The following is a 20,575-nucleotide window of genomic DNA, read 5'->3' on the forward strand; positions in this document are numbered from 1 at the left end:
TTTGTTAGAACATGTACTGTCTTGGAATAGTCTTCTGTAAAATATCATGGTGTTAACCTTTTTAAAAAAATGATCAGTATTCTGGGAATATAAAATGTACCTCTTCTAATTTAATTGCAATGCAACTCATAGTAGACAAAAGTCCAACAAATAGAAACATTACCAGTATTAAAACATCATGTTTTCATAACAATTAAAAGCATATTTTAAAAATGAATTCTTAGCAAAAAAAAGCTCTGCAAAGTTATGCAACTTGATAAATAGTATTAAATTTACTTAACTGTATTCTGGAGGCACACATAACCTTATTTGGGTTTGCTTTCTTGTATAGTGTGTGGCAGTGCTGATGGGATGTTAATTTCAAATGCACAGCAGTAACAGTAAGAATGATAAAAATTAATTATGGAAATCAAATCCTGAACCTGGTCAGTTTTGCTGTGGTTCCAGTATAGTTGATGGTCTAAAGTTTTCATTTTGCATATTATATCCATAATGGCACATATTTAGGTAACCATGTTTACATTTAGCTTGTTGATTTTATTTTGAACGGTTACTGGGTAAAGAGAGAAAGGCCTGTCATGGGTTGGTAATAGCTCTAACATAAAATATTCAACAGAGGAAAGAAAAAGATTGTCCACAGATATTTTGCACTGAAATCATGTTCAGAATGCTCTGGGCCTTTGTCCATTTTTGGAAAGAGCTTGGTGGTTATTTATATTTGCTTAATTTTGATATTACTAGAGTCATATAGAAGATTGCAAATGTTAGCAGTTTTACAACTTGCTAAAACAGAATAGTTATCAATTGAGGAGTAATTGGCAGTAGGTGAGTGGATGGATAATGCTTTTTCCATGGAAAGTTGAAAGTTAACAATGCTAAAATGTTCCAGTCAAGGTATATCTTCTGCAACAATTTTCAAATTGCAACATTATTACAACATTATTTCAACCATAGCTTTTAATAAATTATTTTCCAGATCATTTTTCTTGGGGTAAAGTCCTTAGACCAGGGCTTTTCAACCAGTTGTACAGGTACCACCTGTGGTACATTGGCACCTGGCAGGTGGTATGCGACCATCCTAGAAAAGTGGTATGGGGGGAGGGGAATGAGCTGAACCGGTGGCAGCACTGCACAAGGCTGAGCGAGAGATGGCTGGAGCTGCAGGGCTGTCAGGGCTCAGTGGAAGCACCAGGATCAGCACTTCTTCAGAGCTGTCAGGGCTCAGTGGAAGCACCAGGATCAGCACCAGGCTCCAGCTGGACCTTGGCGCTGATCCTGGCACTTCTGCTGAGCCCAGAAGAAGCGCCGATCAGCTGGAATGTTGCAGCATCTCCAGGGTCTTGTGATTTACATTCAGGTGCTTGGCAACTTATTCATATTTACAATGGTCACAGTGTCCTAGGGTCATGTGAAGAGACCAAAACCTGCTGCAACCACCCAGCAGATGGGGGGGGGAAATAAAAACCAACCCATCCACCACTGACAATCCTCAACAGAAATGCTCACAACAATGAAAACCTTGGACAGGAGGAAGAGTGCCGCCAGGAGGGCAGGCAGGTGTCTTGCTTGGCTGTGAATTGGGGGGCACGTTTTTCAGTGCCATTGTAACTTCGAACAGTCACAAAGCGAACTGTTGTAATTCGAGGGTTACCTGTACTTCATCACTTTTTTCCTTTGGGGGGGGTCATCAAATTTTTGACACCTTGCTAGGCAACTGGTGGTACTCGGATGTTGCCATATCCTAAAAGTGGTACAATGGGTGAAAAGGTTGAAAAGCCCTGCCTTAGACTGAATCGGTTACAATCTGGGTTCAAAATCATTTTGCAGCAGAAACAGCTTGTTTTGATTACCTTTATAGATGACCATCAAGATATGGCTAGATTACTTCTGTTAGTTCTTCAACACCATTTTTAAGATAATCAATTATGATAGCCTCCTGAAACATTTGGTTGAATTTTATTTATTTATTTACTTTCTGTATGTATTTTCATATAATACTGCTTTTTGTGCTGTTTACAGTACATAATTTTTAAAAAAATACAATAAGAAGAAAACAATGTAAAAACATAAGAACTAAAAAGTTCTGAGTAAAAGGAAAATTAAACAACCATTCACTCAACATTCATAAAGGGAAACATGTAGTTAAATACTTTCACTATCAAGAGATCTTACAGAGAATGTAACCAGAAAGAAATCTCACGCTTATTACACTCATAAAAAGTACATATCCAGTCCATATCACTAAAGGTGGTTACAGCTAATTGAAATTTAGTAGAACATGCCCTCAGCAATGTGGTCATCACAAACTGTACCAGTAGTTACTTCCAGATTAAAGGGAAGGGTAATACTGTATATGGCAAATTATAATAGTACAATCTGGATTTACTAGTATATTATCAGCTATAGCTAGATTATTCCAGTCCAAGGAAGTCTATATAACAAATGAGCTGGCAATCAGTGTTCTTGAGCACAGAAGTCACCTGAGTAACAATGAATATAAGAGACCCTCCAAATTACATGTCTGTTTTTTTGAAGGATGCAAATTTGTTCAGAACATGCAATTTCCATTCTAAAAACTATCTACCCACAATGTCTTGCTCTTGTCAAGATTGAGCCTCCTATTATTAGTCCTTGCTTACCTCGTCACTGTGTTCTAGATATTGCTTTCAAGCATACACAGCTTTCTTCTGAGAAGTAGAACTGAGTGTCATCTATGTATTGATTATATCTACTCAAAAAAACTCCTGGTGACTGCCTCCCACAATTGCACTGGGTAAAAATATCTGCCAGAATGCAGAGAATGCTCTCTTACTACTTCTCTCTGAGCCGTTTTTACAAGTAGAGGTGGAACTATTATAATCCAGCATCTTCAGGTCCAGAGACAGCCCAGGAGAATTAATGATATCAATGGCTGCTAAAAAGTGAAGCAGGATCAATAGTCTCTCTCTCTCTCTCTCTCTCTCTCTCTCTCTCTCTCTCTCTCTCTCTCTCTCTCTCTCTCTCTCTCTCTCATATGAGGTTACTTATTAAGCAACTAGGAGTGCATTACTGTATCCCTTCAAGTCTAATGGCACTATTAATTATCTAAACGTGTATTTAGTAATCCTTAGATCCACTTAGTTCAGTTGACTTTTTAAATAAGGCAAGATGGACAGAGGTATAGACCAGACAAACTGGACAGGTATAAACATCTTGTCCACACACTCTCAAAATCTCAAAATGTTTCCATAGAATTAGATCTGATGGTGCATTGGATACCTCAGTGTGTTCTGTAACAGAAGCAGCATTTAAAGTCAAGATGAAAGGATTCTGTCCTCAAGCTGCCTTGCAAATCTGTCACAACAAATACTTAAGGCCTCCACTAATGTTTTTTATAAACTCTGTATTCTCTTCATGCAAAAGACAGCTCCTTGAAGATGCAGTGGAGGCCACAAATTAAGCCTTCCACATGGTAGATGGGATTGTGCACATTCACAGATGTTCCATGGTGAATATTTACCATTTGTACCATAGCCTCTGTTTGTATGAGCAACAAAGAATGACAAAGGATACCAGGCTTCATGGTACCAAATAATATGCAGGTATGTTAGTGACCCATTTTGTTTTCCAGTTCCTTAGTTGATAAAGGTTACAATGAGATTATCACCTCTGTTTTCTGGAAATTCTTCGAGAGCATTCAACAATCCATTAAATTCCATAAATCCCCAGGGGCAGACCAACTTACTGAGTTACTGAATCCTTTTGGAAGGAAATGGTGGAGTGAAATGAAGCAGGGTCAGACTTTCACAAATAGATAGTCTGGCCATAGTAACTAACTACATAGTAACTAACTTACCCCCTGCACAAGCTATTACAAATACTATTGCATGGAAAAAAACTAAATTGAGGATGTGCCCAGCCTTAGCTTTTGATTCAGTGATAATTAAAAACAGAGTCATCGTTGCCATCCCAGGTTGGCCATTGTAGGGCATCTTCAACTTATTTCGTTAACAATTGTAACTCCAGTACATTTGAGGGATGTTTAAAACAGAAAACAATTCTTCTATTGAATAATTTTTAAAATTATTTTGAGTGCATGAATTAAAGTGCTACCTTGAAGAAGACTGTAGAAGGAATATAACAGAGGTGTAAAAATAAATATAATTGCATGGCCTAGTGCTGTGATAATGCTGCTAGAGAAACTGTGATATCATTAGAATTAGCAGAAGCATTTTACTGGGGAAATCCCTTGCAGCTGATTTCTTAATAGAACCAGAAACATGAGTGAATGGGTAGTCTTGCTGTGTTCTGAATACAGCCCTTTTAAGCAGTATCATATTTCCTAGAAATACTGTATGTGAATTGAAGTCCTGATATTATACAAGAGCCAACAACAGTTCAAAATCTCTAGTGTGGTTAGTTCAAACATGTCTTAAATAGACACTTTTGAAAAGTCTGTATTATAATTTCTATCTATTTCTATATGTGAATCAGAGCAAAGAATCTTTAAGCAAATATTCTTTTTCCAAATCTTGCAACTGCAACTGAAATACACCTGTGAACTGTCACCTGGGAAATGGCCTCCTGAGAGAAAATTGTCTGGTACATGCCTTGTTATTCTTCTAGACACATGCTTAAAAAACAACTCAGATTTTTAAACATTTTTAAGTGTTATTTTATTGATAAGGTTTGTACTGTTTTTAAGATTGATTTCTCCTTTTTAAAGCAAATATTGTATTTTGTTCTGAGATTGGCGTTTCCAAAATAGCATGCAATTTACCCACTGAAGAATATGGCATATATGTTGAAGATGAATAAAATATGTATCTATAGCATATAAAATTAATGTCAATATTTTTTACGGTAAAGAGCCATTGTAATGTTTGCTAAAAAGAAGGGAAAGCATGAAGGTATTGCTGTTTATGAATCTGTGTTGCATTGAAGTTTACTTTTCTTTAAATGCAGGCACTGTTACATGTAAATAAATGTTTTGGATGCCAGATTCCCGTCTATGAAGTTTTTCTTGCAGATTCATCAAACAGCTTGAATACCTTGCAGGAACTATAGCATACATTCTCATGTTTTAGCACGCAGTTTCTGACCAAGAACTGCTACTGACCTAGTGAACAAATGCATACAGCCTAGCGATTTACTATTTTGTTTCATAAGTGCTTTTGACTTAAGTTAAATTTAGCCATTCAATATTTCCTATTCCCCCACACTTGTGACAACCAGTGAGAAAATGACTATGCCTTCTGCCGCTTAATAAATACCCCAATTTTCTGGAGGTTGAGTATCCCTGAATAAGTGGAAGAAATATTGATTTATAATTCAACATCCATAAAAATGAACATTTGTATTTAGTTTTAAGCTAGGTTCATCATTTATTTATTCATTCGGGGATTCATTTATATGGTGCCCACTTGCTAGGTGAATTGGGGCAACTAATAAGGGTTAAAAACACCAAATACTGTAAAAGAAACATGGTAGAAAACCATAATATATAAAAACATATTGCACTGGGGACCAGATATAGAATTTATATAGTTATTAGAGGCTCATCGTAGCCAAGACCCTTGGAGAAGAACCCATGTCTTCAGGGGCTTTTTAAAGGGTCAGGGTGAACCAAATTTCATGGGTGGACTGTTCTTTAGGGCAAGTGCTGCAACAGAGAAGGCTGGTCTCTTGGGTCCCATAAGATAGCACTGTTTAATTGACAGGACCTGGAGCATGAGAAATTTATTGGACAATCTCACAAATGTCTAGGGTCCTGTGTCATGAAATCATGATATGTAATAGCATATTTAACCATCATGTATTTAAAAAAAGCCACAGTTGTATGGGTTCAAACACAAGCAATCACATTGTAATTTAGTATGATGCATGTTCCTAGTCATAATAATCTTAAAAATAAGGAACTATCTGTCAATTCATGCTTGGCAATTCAAGAGGTTACACCACTGTTTTATTATTTTATTGCATGTTGACTTTTGGCATTCTGCTATGGAAGAAATTTAACTTATAAAGGGACAGTTATTAAATGCTTAGGGGGATGAACCAATTATTAAAGGATATTACCGTGTTTCTCTGAAAGTAAGATCTACCTCGAAAATAAGCCCTAGCTTGATTTTTGGGGGTGGGCCTAATATAAGCCCTACCTCAAAAATAGGCCTTAGTTTTGGGTGAGTCACATGCCTAAAAATCAAGCTATGCGGGGTGGAGCTTACCATTGCAGCCAGGCCTCCCATGGATCGACACCTGCCTCGCCAGAAGGAGCAACTTCATTCTGCAATTGAGAATGGAGCTCGGCCTCATTTTGCAGTCAGAGGCCTTTCCAGAAGGCTTGTGTAGCCAAGAACTGAGCTACGGATTAGCTCGGTGCTCGGCTGCAGATGCCCTCGGGAAAGGCCTGTGACTGCATCATGCAGGCCGAGCTCCATTCTCAGCTGCAGACTGAAGCTGCTCCTTCAGCCGCAGAAGAAATGGGCCGGCTGGGTGGGGCTGTCGGTGCCGTTGCTGCGAGGTGAGTGGAAAAGACACTACACACACCTGAAAATAAGACCAGGTGCTTCTTTTGGAGGCAAAAAAGAGGGGAAACACAGTAGCATATCATTTTCAATTTCAGGCTTTAGATTAAGATTCTGTTGCACATTAGCAATAGTGACAGCACTTAGACATACATACCGCTTCATAGTGCCTTACAGCCCTCTCTAAGTGGTTTACATAGTCAGCATATTGCCCCCAACAATCTGGGTCCTCATTTTACCAACCTCGAAAGGATAGGAGGCTGAGTCAACCTTAAGCTGCTCAGAATCAAACTCCTGGAGTGAGCAGTGAGTTAGCCTGCAGTACTGCATTCTACTTCTGCCAACCTAGCAGTTTGAAAGCACGTAAAAATGCAAGTAGAAAAATAGGGACCACTACGGTGGGAAGGTAACAGCGTTCCGTGCGCCTTTGGCATCTAGTCATGCCGGCCACATGACCACGGAGACGTCCTCGGACAAGCGCTGGCTCTTCGGCTTTGAAACGGAGATGAGCACCGGCCCCTAGAGTTGGAAACGAGTAGCACGCATGTGCGGGGGAACCTTTACCTTTACCGTTTACTGTATTCTAAGCACTGTGCCACCATGGCTTAATAAATACGTTAACAAAATAACAAACATTTAAAAAAAGTAAAAGCAGTATCTTCATTGTGAGTGCCTAAATCAGTCTGTCATATGGATTTTGTAAAGGTGGCATGTATGAATGATATAATCATGCTTGTGCATACACAAGCCACACTTTTCTTTAATTATCAAAAGTGGTTAAGGCATTAGACTAGAAACCAGGAAACTCTGACTTCTAGTCCTGCCTTAGGCACAAAGCTAGCTGGGTGACCTTGGGCCAGTTACTCTCCGGTCTAGGAAGCAGGCAATGGCAAATCACTTCTGCAATCTTGTTAGGAAAACTGCAGGGATTTGTTCAGCCAGGAATTAACACTGACTTGAAGGAAGGAAAAAAAGAAGAAGAAGCAGCTTAATTTAAATTAGAAGAGATAGCTACTGATTTCCTTGCAGCCATGCCAAAGGAGAAGAGGGGTGCACATGAGCCAGAGAATTGCCTTGACTCATTCTTGTCATGGTAAATCATAGGTTATTACACTGTCTGAATACAGCTTTAGTGTGAATTGCAGTTATATGGCTCTCCAGGCATTCCAGAAAGATTGGATGTAGAAATTAGCAAGCTGGAAAATTCAGGTATTTGGGTTTTCATTTCATACTTGGCTTTACACAGAACGTTAGTATGTAAAAATTGTAATTGCAAAGACAGCTTTAATACAGAAGCAATCTGAAGTTACTGTTTCATCTGGTGTATGAATCAAGAACCATCTGCATGCAAAGCATGTGCTGAGTCATTGAGCCATGGCTCTTTCCACAGCATAGGATTTCACAGGAGGCCATTAGTATCTTGTATACAGCCTTGAGTTTTCCTCTGCTCACCCCACCCTGTGGCCCAGTTACAAGGAGTATTTCAAATATAACAGATTTGTTAGATCAATCAGATGTATTCAAGAAGCAATTTTGTTTTTGCATTTAATATCAGAGGTACAACCTATTCAGACTCAGAGTTCATACATTACATTTTTCCTCATTTGTTTAACATCTTCCCTTCTCTTCCTCCAACCTGTCACATGGTATAACAAAAAGACAGCTAAGAAGGTATAATCTCTCTTATAATTTCTGGTCAGTTAAAATTTGATTTAGAAAGTTTTGGTGTTAAAGTGATTCATGTAAATAAATCTCCAAACAAAAGTTGGGGTGATTTATTCATCAATTCTGGTACAGCAATTTTGGTCATGGGCCAAATCTTTCAAAGGTTCTGGAGTTGGTCTAAATTGCACTATGACTCATTTTATATCACCTTACACACTAACCCTCAGTGCAATAATTCCTTTTGGAACTTTTGCTTTCCATTCGTGCTGTAGGGATTTCACATTTACACCTGCTTTGCTTCTGCAGAATTTTGCATTATTTGGGGACATACAAAGAGTATCTGAGCAAGTGTATCACTGAAGAAAACTTACAGTGCTGTAGTCAAAGTCAATTGTACATGATGATCAACTATATTATCACTGAAGATAATTTGTTTAAACAATGTTCTGTATTAAATTGTTTTCTCTTTCCTTTTTCTTTTTTTGTCTCTCTTTTTCTACCACTCATAATCACTCACAGACACACAGTTTTACCAGTTAGAGCTGATTCATTATATATGATGCAACTGAACACCCAAGCTTATAAAAATAACTGGAGATCTGTTATTATGTTGCTGGTATTATATTAGTTCAGTTACTGAAATGAAATGTAGCCAAAAGCATCTATACTTGCATATAAAATGGCTTCCTAGAATAGATTGTAAGAAAAAATATTTCTTTCATTATTTCTTTTCAACTACAAAATTAAAACATGGAATCTCACTCTAGATGAGAAAATGGTTGCTACTCTCCAGACATTGTTTTGATAGCTTTCAAGGCAGTGGTCACCTTCCACTTTCTTTTTCCGACATGGTGTCTGAATTTAGATAGCATAAATTTTAGAAAGATCATCTTGGGCAGATGATATCACATGAATTTCCCAGGTGTAGAATTGGACTGTTGGACATAATAATTCTGAATTCTTATTCACATCATAGGAAGTTTCCTTATACTCAGTCTAATTACAATCAGTCAAGGAATTTCAGCTGGTAGGATCCAGGAGAAGGGCATCCTCTGCCATGGCCTCTGCCCTTTGGAACGTCTTACCCCTGAGGTGAGATCAGCTCCCACCCTTCTCACCTAATGTAATGCCTGAAGACCTGGTTCTGCCTGACCTTGGGTCCTCAATGGGGGAGGGGTGATAGTTGATGAATTATGAGGCAATCCTACTTCTCCCTATGCATCAGCTCCTCTCCCCATCTTTTAACAATAAATTTAGCTTTGATTGTAACTCCATTTTTATCATTTTAGAAATATTTATCTTATGGGTTTATGCTTTTAATGCTGTAAGCCAGGGGGTCAAACTGCTGGCCCACAGGCCAGTTGCATCATACAGAGGCCGTGCCCACCCCAGCTCTGGCAATGCAAAAAAAGTCGCGACACATCACATGACAGGGCGAGTTTGACACCCGTTCGGCACGAGTCACTTCAAAATGAGATGGGCAACAAATTAATTTAATGAATAAATAAAATAAATTTTACTCTTTTTAATTTTTCTTTGGGAAAATGTGTATCAAAAAAGTAAAAAAAAGTCTTACCCAAATAAACAAGTTTTTGCTACTTGATATCATTGCCATAGCAGAGAAAATGGCAGCAAAAGCAGTTTGCTAGCAAACGTAGACCATTACTGAAGGATCTCAGATGATAAAAGGCAAGACAATAGAGGCAGAAAAGAGATGGAGCATCTGGTCCTACAGGTTATTTGTGGAAGCTAAAGGGAAAGATAGTTCTGGTTATCATTGGAACCTTTGTCAAAAATCCATAAAATTAGTCAATGTGGCCTAGGGGTGCTGTATACCCTTCAGCTGGTACTGAATAGACATGAAATTAATTAAGTGCTAGACTTTTTTTTACATATCATTCTCTCACAAATTGTACTAAAGGGACAGTGTGAAGTATTATCTTTGTGTTCTATGACACAGGGATCTAAAATCAGTGTTTCAATTATTATATTTGCACTTTGGCTTCCATTTATAACAGTGATATTCCCTTGTATTTTATAATGGCAGAGACTTTCACTGTTATCCAGTGTGCTCCATAAGGTTTTTATTCCCTAAATTATTCAGAAGTATTGGAAACACTGTGTATGAAGAAAGTGACCTTTGTAATGACACAGTGATACGAAGGCTGAACTAAGGAGAAATTTCCTGACTGTGAGAGCTGTTAAGCAATGGAACAGCCTGCTTCCGGCAGTTAAGGGTACTGGAGGTTTTCAGGAAAAGATTGGACAGCCCATTTGTCCAGGATGGTATGAGAATTCCCGCAAAGAGCATTGGGTTTGACTAGAGAATCTTGAAAATCCTTTCTAATCCTAGGGGTCTATGATTATATGACTATGGTCATAGTCATATATAGAGTTTTGCAACATATTTTCAGTAAACTGCAGCTGCTATGGTTTCCTGTGGCACAGAAAATGTAAGAATTCAGAAATAAAGGATTGTGTAATGTTTGATGTGTTGAATGAATGTCGTAACAATGACAGCGTACTGCAATTAAGAGTCACCTCTGGTGAGATGGGCAGCATTCAAGTTTAACAAACAAACAATTTGGATACATCAAGCCTTTATAGTAACAGTAGCTCTATGAGAGAGATGAGTGGTCTTTAAACATAAGTAAAACTCATAAAGCAGAGCATCACAACTTATGTCTTGCTAATTTAATATAAAGTAGAATGCTGGAGCTATATTATTAGCAAAAGAAAGAAAGGTCCTTATGTTTCCCCAGGTTTTTTCCCATAGATATAGGATATATTTTTGATTTCAGAGCCCCATCCAAGTAGAAATTGCTGAGGAAGCAGTTTTAGGATGGCACTAAAAGAAAGCAGTCAATGCTCCACTTTAACATCCCCACCCCTATATATCAAACGTATATTGATATTTTATATTAAACTCTGGCTTTAATGGACTGGCTTATTGCCCTCTGTTATACATTTGATTTTCTAACTATTTCGATCACATTCTATTGCAGGTTAACTTTATAAATTGTACTAATTTATTTATTTATGTTTCACATTTCTAGACCATCTATCTCCCCCACTTTTCAATTGTTTTCTATTTGCAGCCACTTTGAAGGTTTATTTTCTGCCATATATGTTTGTATTTAATTTCATAAATAGTACTGGAAACCCTTTAGTATATAGTGCCACTATAAAGGCTTCACAAAGGTTTGTTCACAAACCACATCTAAGATACCCACCAATTTGTAACATCATGTATACAACTATTTACTCTCCTTGCACATTTCTTAATTTTAAACAGCTTCTTTTACAGTTAGTCCTTGGCTGACACCCATAATGGAACCCAGAGTTTCCATTGTATGACATGATGGTCATAATGTGAGACACCCATGTGACCGACCCAATTTTATGAATTTTTTTGTTGTGGTCATTAAGTGAATACTGCAGTTAGGCAAGCCCATTGTCCACAATAGGAGGTGTGTTTTTTTACTACAAACCAGAAGTAAATGGCAGTTTCCAGCCAAACATAAATGTTATAGGTTGTGGTCATGTGACTGTGGGACACCTCAAACTTCTGTAAAATGTGGGCTGGTTGCCAAGCACTCAAAATGCAATCATGTGACCATGGGATGGCTGTCAGACCTTCGAATCTGGATCATAAGTATCTTTTGGGGAGGGTGATTGTTGGAGTTTTGTTCCCTTTGGCCCATTATTTTATAAAATCCATTAGGATTGACTAACTCGGTAGTCTCACCCATAGTAACACCTTGGGTCTGAAGCCTTACTTTTGTATATTTTTCTTGTATGTGGTGCCCCATGAGCCTGTGTTAACTAAGTTCTGTAGGTTAGAATGACCTCTTTGTTAAGCATAAAGCAAAAGCTGAATGTTCATTTGTGATTCCAAGTTCCCAGCAGCCAGAGTTTTAAAAATCAGATTTCCCACTACAATTTGTGCAACTAATGAAGTGCCAAAGTTAACATCTATTGACATCTCCTACTTTGTCCCTTCTATGGTTCTGTTATGTGAATCTATGCATTGTCCCCTGAGCCTAAGTTAACATTATACTTTAGCTGGGAAGAGCCTTTTTGTCAGCAAAAATTAGCTTCTCTGGTCGTCTGTGTATTTGGAGCCTGTCAGGAAAGTGCCTTTCCCAAGCCACTTTTAATGCCACAATTTGCATAAATAATAGTTAAGTGATGCCACAGATGGCATCTATTAACACCTCCTGCTCTCGCCAAGAGAAGGAAGTAAGCTACTTCTTTTTGGTCAGCAAATTTTGCTAATGCTGCCTGCAGTATGAACAAGAGGAGCTACCAAACACATTAAAAATAAGTGCAGAACTAAGTAGATACTCACCTTCAGAGAACTGCCAGAAAGGTAAAACCAACTCCTTTATTACTCAATTACTTAAAAGGCAAGTATCTTTTATACAGTAATGCTTAAAAGTTTGTAAGTCCTTTTGAATTTTTAGTATTTTTACCTAAATATGATCTAATATTAAACAAATGAGTCAAAAACATACTTGTTCATTCATGTGGAAGAGATCACAGTTTGTGTCCTTTATGCAGAAATACTGAAAGTTCAAAAGGATTCACAAACTTTTAAGCACCATTTTATAATTCGTTAAATTTATTTGCAGCCTAACTCCATTTGTACTTTCGTTGCAAAGAAACTGTGTCCTCAGTGGAGAGTAATATTTAAAATGTTATATTAAGACTAAGGTTGCCTCCAGAGGTACTTGGTTTGTGACTCCCAGAGCTCCTTTCGAGAATGAGCAAGGTCCCTGGGCAATTGCTTGCTGATCAGCATTGGATACAAGTCAATGAAACTGAAGTCACAGATCCTGTTTACTCTGGTTTTAGGCCTAATTTGTAACAGAAACTGCCTTGCTTGGTTTCCATGTTGGATGACCTACTCTGGGAGAGGGACAAGAGGAGTACAACTTGGTTCAGTGTCTTAGACATCTCTTCAGTACTACTGACCATGGCATCTTTTGTGACAGAAAAACCATTTAGGACAGAACCATTCTAGTTCTACTTTTGCTTGAATGACCAGTTAGAGAAGATGATGCTGAAGGATTACTGATTTGCATTGTGACTACGATTAGGACTGTGATTATGTTTAAGACGGTGTTATTTTTAACATCTACATGAAACGTATGTAGGAGGTTATCAAGAACAGGGTGGAGTGTCATCAAATATGCAGGTGACACCCAGCTTTAGTTTTCAAGTTCATCTAATATAGATGAAATAGTAGAAGTTCTGAATCAGCGCCTGGGGAGATGAGAGCTTATCAACTGAGATTCAGTTCAAAGAAGATGGAAAAAATCATTTTTGTGAGTGATTTGCCCTCCCAAGTAAGTGATGATTATCCTGCTCCAAAAGTAGTTGTGCTTCACTTAAGGAATGGATGTTACCTCAGGAGCTCGAAGCACCCTTTATCAGCTTAAGCTGATATACCAACTCTGTCTCTAACTAAACAGAGTTATACAACAATTGTTCATATTCTGTTAAATTTCCATATCGACTGTTATAATATATTATATGTGGGACAGTTTTAGGAAATGATACAGAATCAACTACTTCAAAGCATGGCAGTTAAACTGCTGACTAAAACTATTCAATGTAGTCTCCATTGCACTTGCCATCTGAACTTCTCAGTCTTCAGTAATTCAAAAATTCCACTATAATTATAATTAGCAGCAGCAGCAGCAGCAGTAGTTAGATTTCTCTACCATTTTTCCCTAGGAGCCAACAGTTGAAATGTCTTACACAAAATTAATCTTAGTTGCCTCTCTATGAGATGGAAGGCACAGAAGTCTAATCAATAAAATAAATAATAAAAATATGTGAAGCAATATTTCCTCCCATGTTTATGAATTAGGATACTTCACTTCAAGCATAGAGAAAGTCTTTTGATTGTAGTGCCTTGTCTGTGAACACTGGTGTTGCATTACTGTTTTTGGAATATTAGACAAAGGCCTTTTTTATTTTTTCAGGTACAGTATTTTAAAAGCCATTTTAATGGATTAGAATGTCCAGTGCTTTTTTTGTAAAAAAAAAAAAAGGTCCCGGAACTCACGCATGTCATACAACCCGCCTTGCCTACCCTACAAGGTTTATCTTTGTAGTTGAAAAAAAAAACCTTTGATTTTAGTGTATCTAAAAGACTAGGATTTTGTTCAAGGTAAGTTAATACTATTAATGTTACCATGCACTGTGTGGCTTTAATTACAAGAAGTCATTTTATTAATCTTTTGAGACATTTACCATTGGCATACCCATTTAGTTTAATGAGTGGAAATGTCAGCTTTCTATGTGGAATGAAATTGGCCCATGGTAAAAGATTGAATTATTTTAAGAAGTTGTCAAGCAAGGTGGAAAAAATTGCATTTGGAGTTTAATAACAGATTACTTTTAATTTACCTTTAAGTTAAACCCAATTTAATAAATAGATCTGATTAAACCTCATACTGTAGGTCTAACTTTACATCTGACCAATACATTATTATTATTATTAGTTTGAATGTAAAGTATAAAAGACTAAAAAAAGATTTTCATAGACATCCCAGCTTTTGAACTACCCAAGGAACCGGAACAGCAAAGTTTCGCTGTCGGGCAAGCTTCTACGCCAGCCGCCTTTCTTTCCTCTTGCTTTGCCTCTTTTTAACCTCACACCCCACCTTCTGTAAGGGAAGGCAAAAGGCTCACCCTCTCGTGAAAGATGGCCTCCATGTTTATGTGTCTCCCACCGCTTCCACACCACATGGTCCGACCCAGCCAATCAAGCCACGGTCTGGCTGTGGTGCTCTGGCGCCTCATGGCTCCTCCTAGAGGAGGCAGACAGCGCCAGAGGGGACCCCGCTCGCACCGTACTGCTAGCAGGGCATTTTCAAAAACAAAACGAGGATAGGAAGGGAAACAATAGGAAAAGAATGCAACTCTGGAAAATCCATTGAAGAAAGGTGCCGGAACTCTGTGCGTTCTATGACAAAAAAAGCCCTGAGAATGTTAGTGTTGTAATTGCTATTTTATCACTGTGATTTCATGCTGTATTCATTATCATTATTGATGCTCAAAATTGCCCTTACTGACAGGATCATTGTTTATAACTCTCAATGGATTGATCAGAATATATAACAAGAAACATGGTAACGTCATACTTATTTATTTATTTATTCTAATTTTATGCTATGCATCGAAAAGGCCTTTGTAGTGTAAAGTCAGTTAAGGTCTACTATAAAAAGTAAACATTTATAAATGTTTATAATGTTTGTAAACATATTATAAAATAAATATTGTACAAACTATTTAAAAATACAAAATAGTATTACAAATTAGATAAAAAACAAGCATCAATAGCGTGAAAGTGCAACACTGCTTTGGACATACCAATAAAAGTGGAAAGAATCTGTGGATGTTGCTGTCTGGGAGGGTGTGTTTTACTTCTGCTTCCAGTCTTGTTAATCAGAGTCTGTCTCTTTTGTGAGCAATCTATAACAAGATATCAAGTGGAAGTACAAATACATTGCAATAGAAAGGTGACTGAATACCTGCCTTGACAAGTGCTTCTTTCAGGGCTGGATCTGGTAGAGTACTACCGTACTAGAATAGGGACTAGAGGTATTTGTAATAGGAAAATGTGACAATGTCTCCAGAGCCTTGCTTTATTTTATTTTATTTTATTTATTTATTTTATTTTATTTTATTTTATTTTATTTTATTTTATTTTATTTTATTATTTTATTTTATTTTATTTTATTTTATTTTATTTTATTATTTTATTTTATTATTTTATTTTATTTTATTTTATTTTATTTATTTTATTATTTTATTTTATTTTATTTTATTTATTTTATTTTATTTTATTTTATTTTATTTATTATTTTATTATTTTATTTTATTTTATTTTATTTTATTTTATTATTTTATTTTATTTTATTTTATTTTATTTTATTTTATTATTTTATTATTCTTAAAAAAAAGATCAGCGTAGTGAGTCCTTGGCTCAACAATGCTGGGAATTGATGCGATCCTCTGCTATCCCCCAAGAAGCTTACATGAAGGTTTCACTGAGGTCTCTGACACCAGAACTCTTAAAATATGTTTTTAATCTTTGCCTTGAGACGTGTCTCTATATTTCCATGGAATTTTATTTTTATCTAGGATTTTGTACCTTCTGTTTTTAGCTTTTGTATTTCTCTGCTACTTATCCTGAGAAAGCTCAAGACAGGATATAAATATCTTAAATAAATAAATCAGTTAATTCCCTTTCATGTCTGAATTGTTTGAAGGCATATCATTTCGATAAAAGGACTGTGGGACTGTGCTGCTGACTTGAACCCCAAGTATGCCTAGCAATTTGATCCTGTTTTTAGTATTAATGCTTTAACCATGGAAGTTTATGCATCTGTAGGTTTTATGTAAGAATGATTTAAAATCTGTCAGATTGATGAGATCTTCTTGGGAAATATTGTTAAAATACTGTTTACTTACACTTTTCAAAAACTTTTAATTATTTTCCCCCTAATATTTCTAAACAAAGACTAATGGTCATGATATAAAAGAGAAATGCTTGTTATGGGTGAGTTAGTAGACAAAAGATATAATGCACAAAATAGAAATAAATAATTCTGAGAATGATTGTAGGAAAGAAGGTTTGGACTTTGCTCTGGGGATTTCCATACGTATTTAGACAGTATGCGAAACAGTTCAAGCTTTGTCACATCTAGTTGGACCAGTGTTTCTCAACCTTCGCAACTTTACAATGTATGGACTTCAACTCCCCAAATTCCCCAGCCAGCCATGCTGGGAGTTGAAGTCCACATATTTTAAAGTTGTGAAGGTTCAGAAACATTGAATGTAATTATTCTGTATAATATACATTACTGAATATTGCATTGTATATTATGTATTTATAAAACCGAAAATACAATTACAGCAATGATATAGTTGTATCTTCAATAGGGTCGTTCACCATCCTATCCCATTGTTTCGATGGCTTTAATCTGAATATAAGGTGAATAGAAAATTATTATTTGAGAGTAGATCTACAGATTTAAAAATATAATTCAGCAACTGAAAATTTAATGGACTTCATTTTTGTAAATTCAGTTTTTTTCCTAGAGGGTAAAAGATTCTGTAAAATAGTGAACCATAGAAAGAAAAAAGCTATAGCTTTCTTCAGTTGAATGTTAGTAATAAATTTCACATTTTTGTATTCTGCAGGTTAGAAAAGATTTGGAAATTGGTGTGACAGAACAATCATGATGGGATTAAGGAATTCAACTGCCTTGCCTGGTGGTCTTCTTCTTTTAATTGTTGCACTTTTGCTATGCCATGTGGACAGAGTACATACAGAACATCAACTTGAAGAAACCAATCATACAAAAGTATGTTCTGGTTCCTATATCTGTAAGAAAGGTGTAATTTTGCCAATTTGGGAACCTCAAGATCCTTCATTTGGTGATAAAATAGCAAGAGCTACTGTATACTTTGTGGCCATGGTCTACATGTTTCTAGGAGTGTCTATTATAGCAGATCGTTTCATGTCATCCATAGAAGTTATTACATCCCAAGAGAGAGAGATAACAATCAAGAAACCCAATGGTGAAACCAGCAAGACAACAGTAAGAATTTGGAATGAAACTGTTTCGAACTTAACATTGATGGCTTTGGGCTCTTCTGCACCTGAGATCCTCCTATCTGTCATTGAAGTGTGTGGCCATGGCTTCAAGGCAGGAGACCTTGGGCCAAGCACTATTGTAGGAAGCGCTGCCTTTAATATGTTTGTCATTATAGCCCTTTGTGTTTATGTTGTCCCTGATGGAGAAATCAGGAAGATTAAGCATCTACGTGTGTTTTTTGTCACTGCAGCTTGGAGTATTTTTGCCTATACTTGGCTGTATTTAATTTTGTCAGTTTTGTCACCTGGAATAGTAGAAGTCTGGGAAGGTTTGCTCACTTTCTTCTTTTTCCCTATCTGTGTGGTGTTTGCATGGGTTGCTGATCGAAGGCTTTTATTCTACAAGTATGTCTACAAGAAGTACAGAGCTGGAAAGCAGAGAGGCATGATAATTGAACATGAGGGCGAAGGGCCACCATCTAAAGCTGATATTGAAATGGATGGAAAGATAGTTAATTCCCATGTTGAAAGTTTCTTGGATGGCACTCTGGTCTTAGAGGTGGATGAGAAGGATCAAGATGATGAAGAAGCAAGGAGAGAAATGGCTAGAATCCTGAAGGAATTGAAACAGAAGCATCCAGACAAAGAGATTGAACAGCTAATAGAACTAGCTAATTATCAAGTTCTGAGTCAGCAACAAAAGAGTCGTGCCTTTTATCGTATTCAGGCTACTCGGTTAATGACTGGAGCTGGCAACATATTGAAGCGACATGCAGCTGACCAAGCACGAAAAGCTGTCAGCATGCATGAGGTCAACTGTGAGGTAGCAGACAATGACCCTGTCAGCAAGGTCTATTTTGAGCAGAGCACCTACCAGTGCCTTGAGAACTGTGGCACAGTAGCTCTAACAGTTGCCCGTCGAGGTGGTGATTTGACCAAAACAGTCTTGGTTGATTTCAGAACAGAAGATGGTACAGCCAACGCAGGGTCTGATTACGAGTTCACTGAAGGGACAGTGGTATTTAAGCCAGGTGAGACACAAAAAGAAATAAGAGTTGGCATAATTGATGACGATATATTTGAGGAAGATGAGAATTTCCTTGTTCACCTCAGTAATGTGAAAGTGTCAGAACAATCTGAAGAAGGTGTTCTAGACGGCAACCATCTTACAACTGTGGCTTGCCTGGGATCACCTGCTACAGCCACAGTTACAATCTTTGATGATGATCATGCTGGCATATTTACTTTTGAAGAACCAGTCACTCATGTAAGTGAGAGTGTGGGGACCATGGAGGTGAAAGTGCTACGGACATCTGGAGCTCGAGGAAATGTTATTGTGCCATACAAAACAATCGAAGGCACAGCCAAGGGAGGTGGAGAGGACTTCGAAGACACCTGTGGAGAGCTTGAATTTCAGAATGATGAGATTGTGTAAGTAGTACTTAATCTTTTGTGGCTTATAAGCATTTGTTTGCTTCCATATCTTATAAAATATTCTATTCAAAGCATTTTATAATTAATGCTGCATCAAAAGCTAAAGACTCTTACAGAGTGACATTACTTTAAAATGTAGCCCAAAATGTAGCTGTTTGACTGTCCTGAAGATTTCTTGTGTGTATATATGAAATAGTATATATGTGAAATAGTGCTATCAAAAGGAGTGAATTCTGAATGTGCAAATATAAACGAAAGCATGTCTTGCACTGAAAGTACACATGACCTCATCACCCTTTCAGATATTCTAGTCATTATTAACTGAGAGTAATAAAAAGCAGCACGGAAAATTGTTGTTTCCTTTTGTAAGCACAGACATTCCTTGAACTCATCTTGTAGTCAGGAAGGCTTTATATTCAGAACTAGCTTAGGATGGGTCTGCTATTTACAAAAAAAAACACCAGCCTATGAGTAATAAATAGAGTTAGGTTGCAAGTTCAGAGAGGGTTGTCATTAGCCTTTGTGATATTATGAAATATTTATGGTTTGCACTTTGAAGTGAATGTTACCACGTGGGGGAAAGTCCAATTAGGCAAGGCAGCCAAGTTTGACAGTTTACAAATATGAAAGCAGTTAAAAAGGAAGCATGCTGATAAGCATTTCCTGGCTACTAGGAATTTTTTCTGTGCTCACTTTTTTCCTGTGTATGTATGGAATCCATACACATAAATACACACATCTTTTTTCAGTTGCTACTTTTGCCTGTGTTCTCATAAAGAAAAAAATGCTAATGTGTAGTTGTTTAGGTGGTTGTTTTGCTCAAGCAATGGCAGCCAAGTTCAAGTCTCCATTTAATCATGAAACTTACTGGGTAACTGTGGGCCAGCCCAAACTATCTTACAACCTGGCTGATTATAGGTAACGTTAGAATTAAACAGGCCAAAGTCCTAAAGCCATTTCTTTGTTATGAGTAGAGGGAAGGATATATATATATATACCTCATCCCAAAGCTTACCTAACTTTAACGAAATGGCTGGATCATTTAAATTTATTCTGCTTGCTTGAAGCCTAACATCGGCAGGTCATAATCTCAACACATAATTTTAACACATGAAACATGTGATGAATCCAAGGAAGTTTTGTATAATTCTATGCAATTGAGCCAATTAAGCCGTGAATGTATAGGATCTCTCTCTCTCTCTCTCTCTCTCTCTCTCTCTGTGTGTGTGTGTGTGTGTGTTTATGTATATGTATGCCGCACAGCAATGAACAAAGCCTTTGATTTTCTTCCTGAATGCATAATGTATCATTGAAATATGATGTATAAGGGCAGTTGCAATAGAAAATTATG

At 37.1% G+C, this 20,575-nt stretch overlaps 1 protein-coding gene across 1 annotated transcript in view; it reads left to right on the top strand.

Moving 5' to 3' along the window:
- SLC8A1 (solute carrier family 8 member A1) overlaps positions 1-20,575 on the top strand; it is a gene marked incomplete at its 3' end in the record, with an annotated part of 283,351 nt that overhangs the window by 41,530 nt on the left and 221,246 nt on the right. The window contains exon 2 of the mRNA XM_081312564.1: positions 17,394-19,221. Within this exon, the coding sequence (XP_081168690.1) occupies positions 17,432-19,221 (1,790 nt within the window). The 5' untranslated portion in view covers positions 17,394-17,431. The remainder of the gene's footprint in view (positions 1-17,393; positions 19,222-20,575) is intronic.

The sequence above is a fragment of the Vipera berus genome, assembly GCF_964194415.1.
Source record: "Vipera berus genome assembly, chromosome: 1".
NCBI classification, from domain to species: domain Eukaryota; kingdom Metazoa; phylum Chordata; class Lepidosauria; order Squamata; family Viperidae; genus Vipera; species Vipera berus.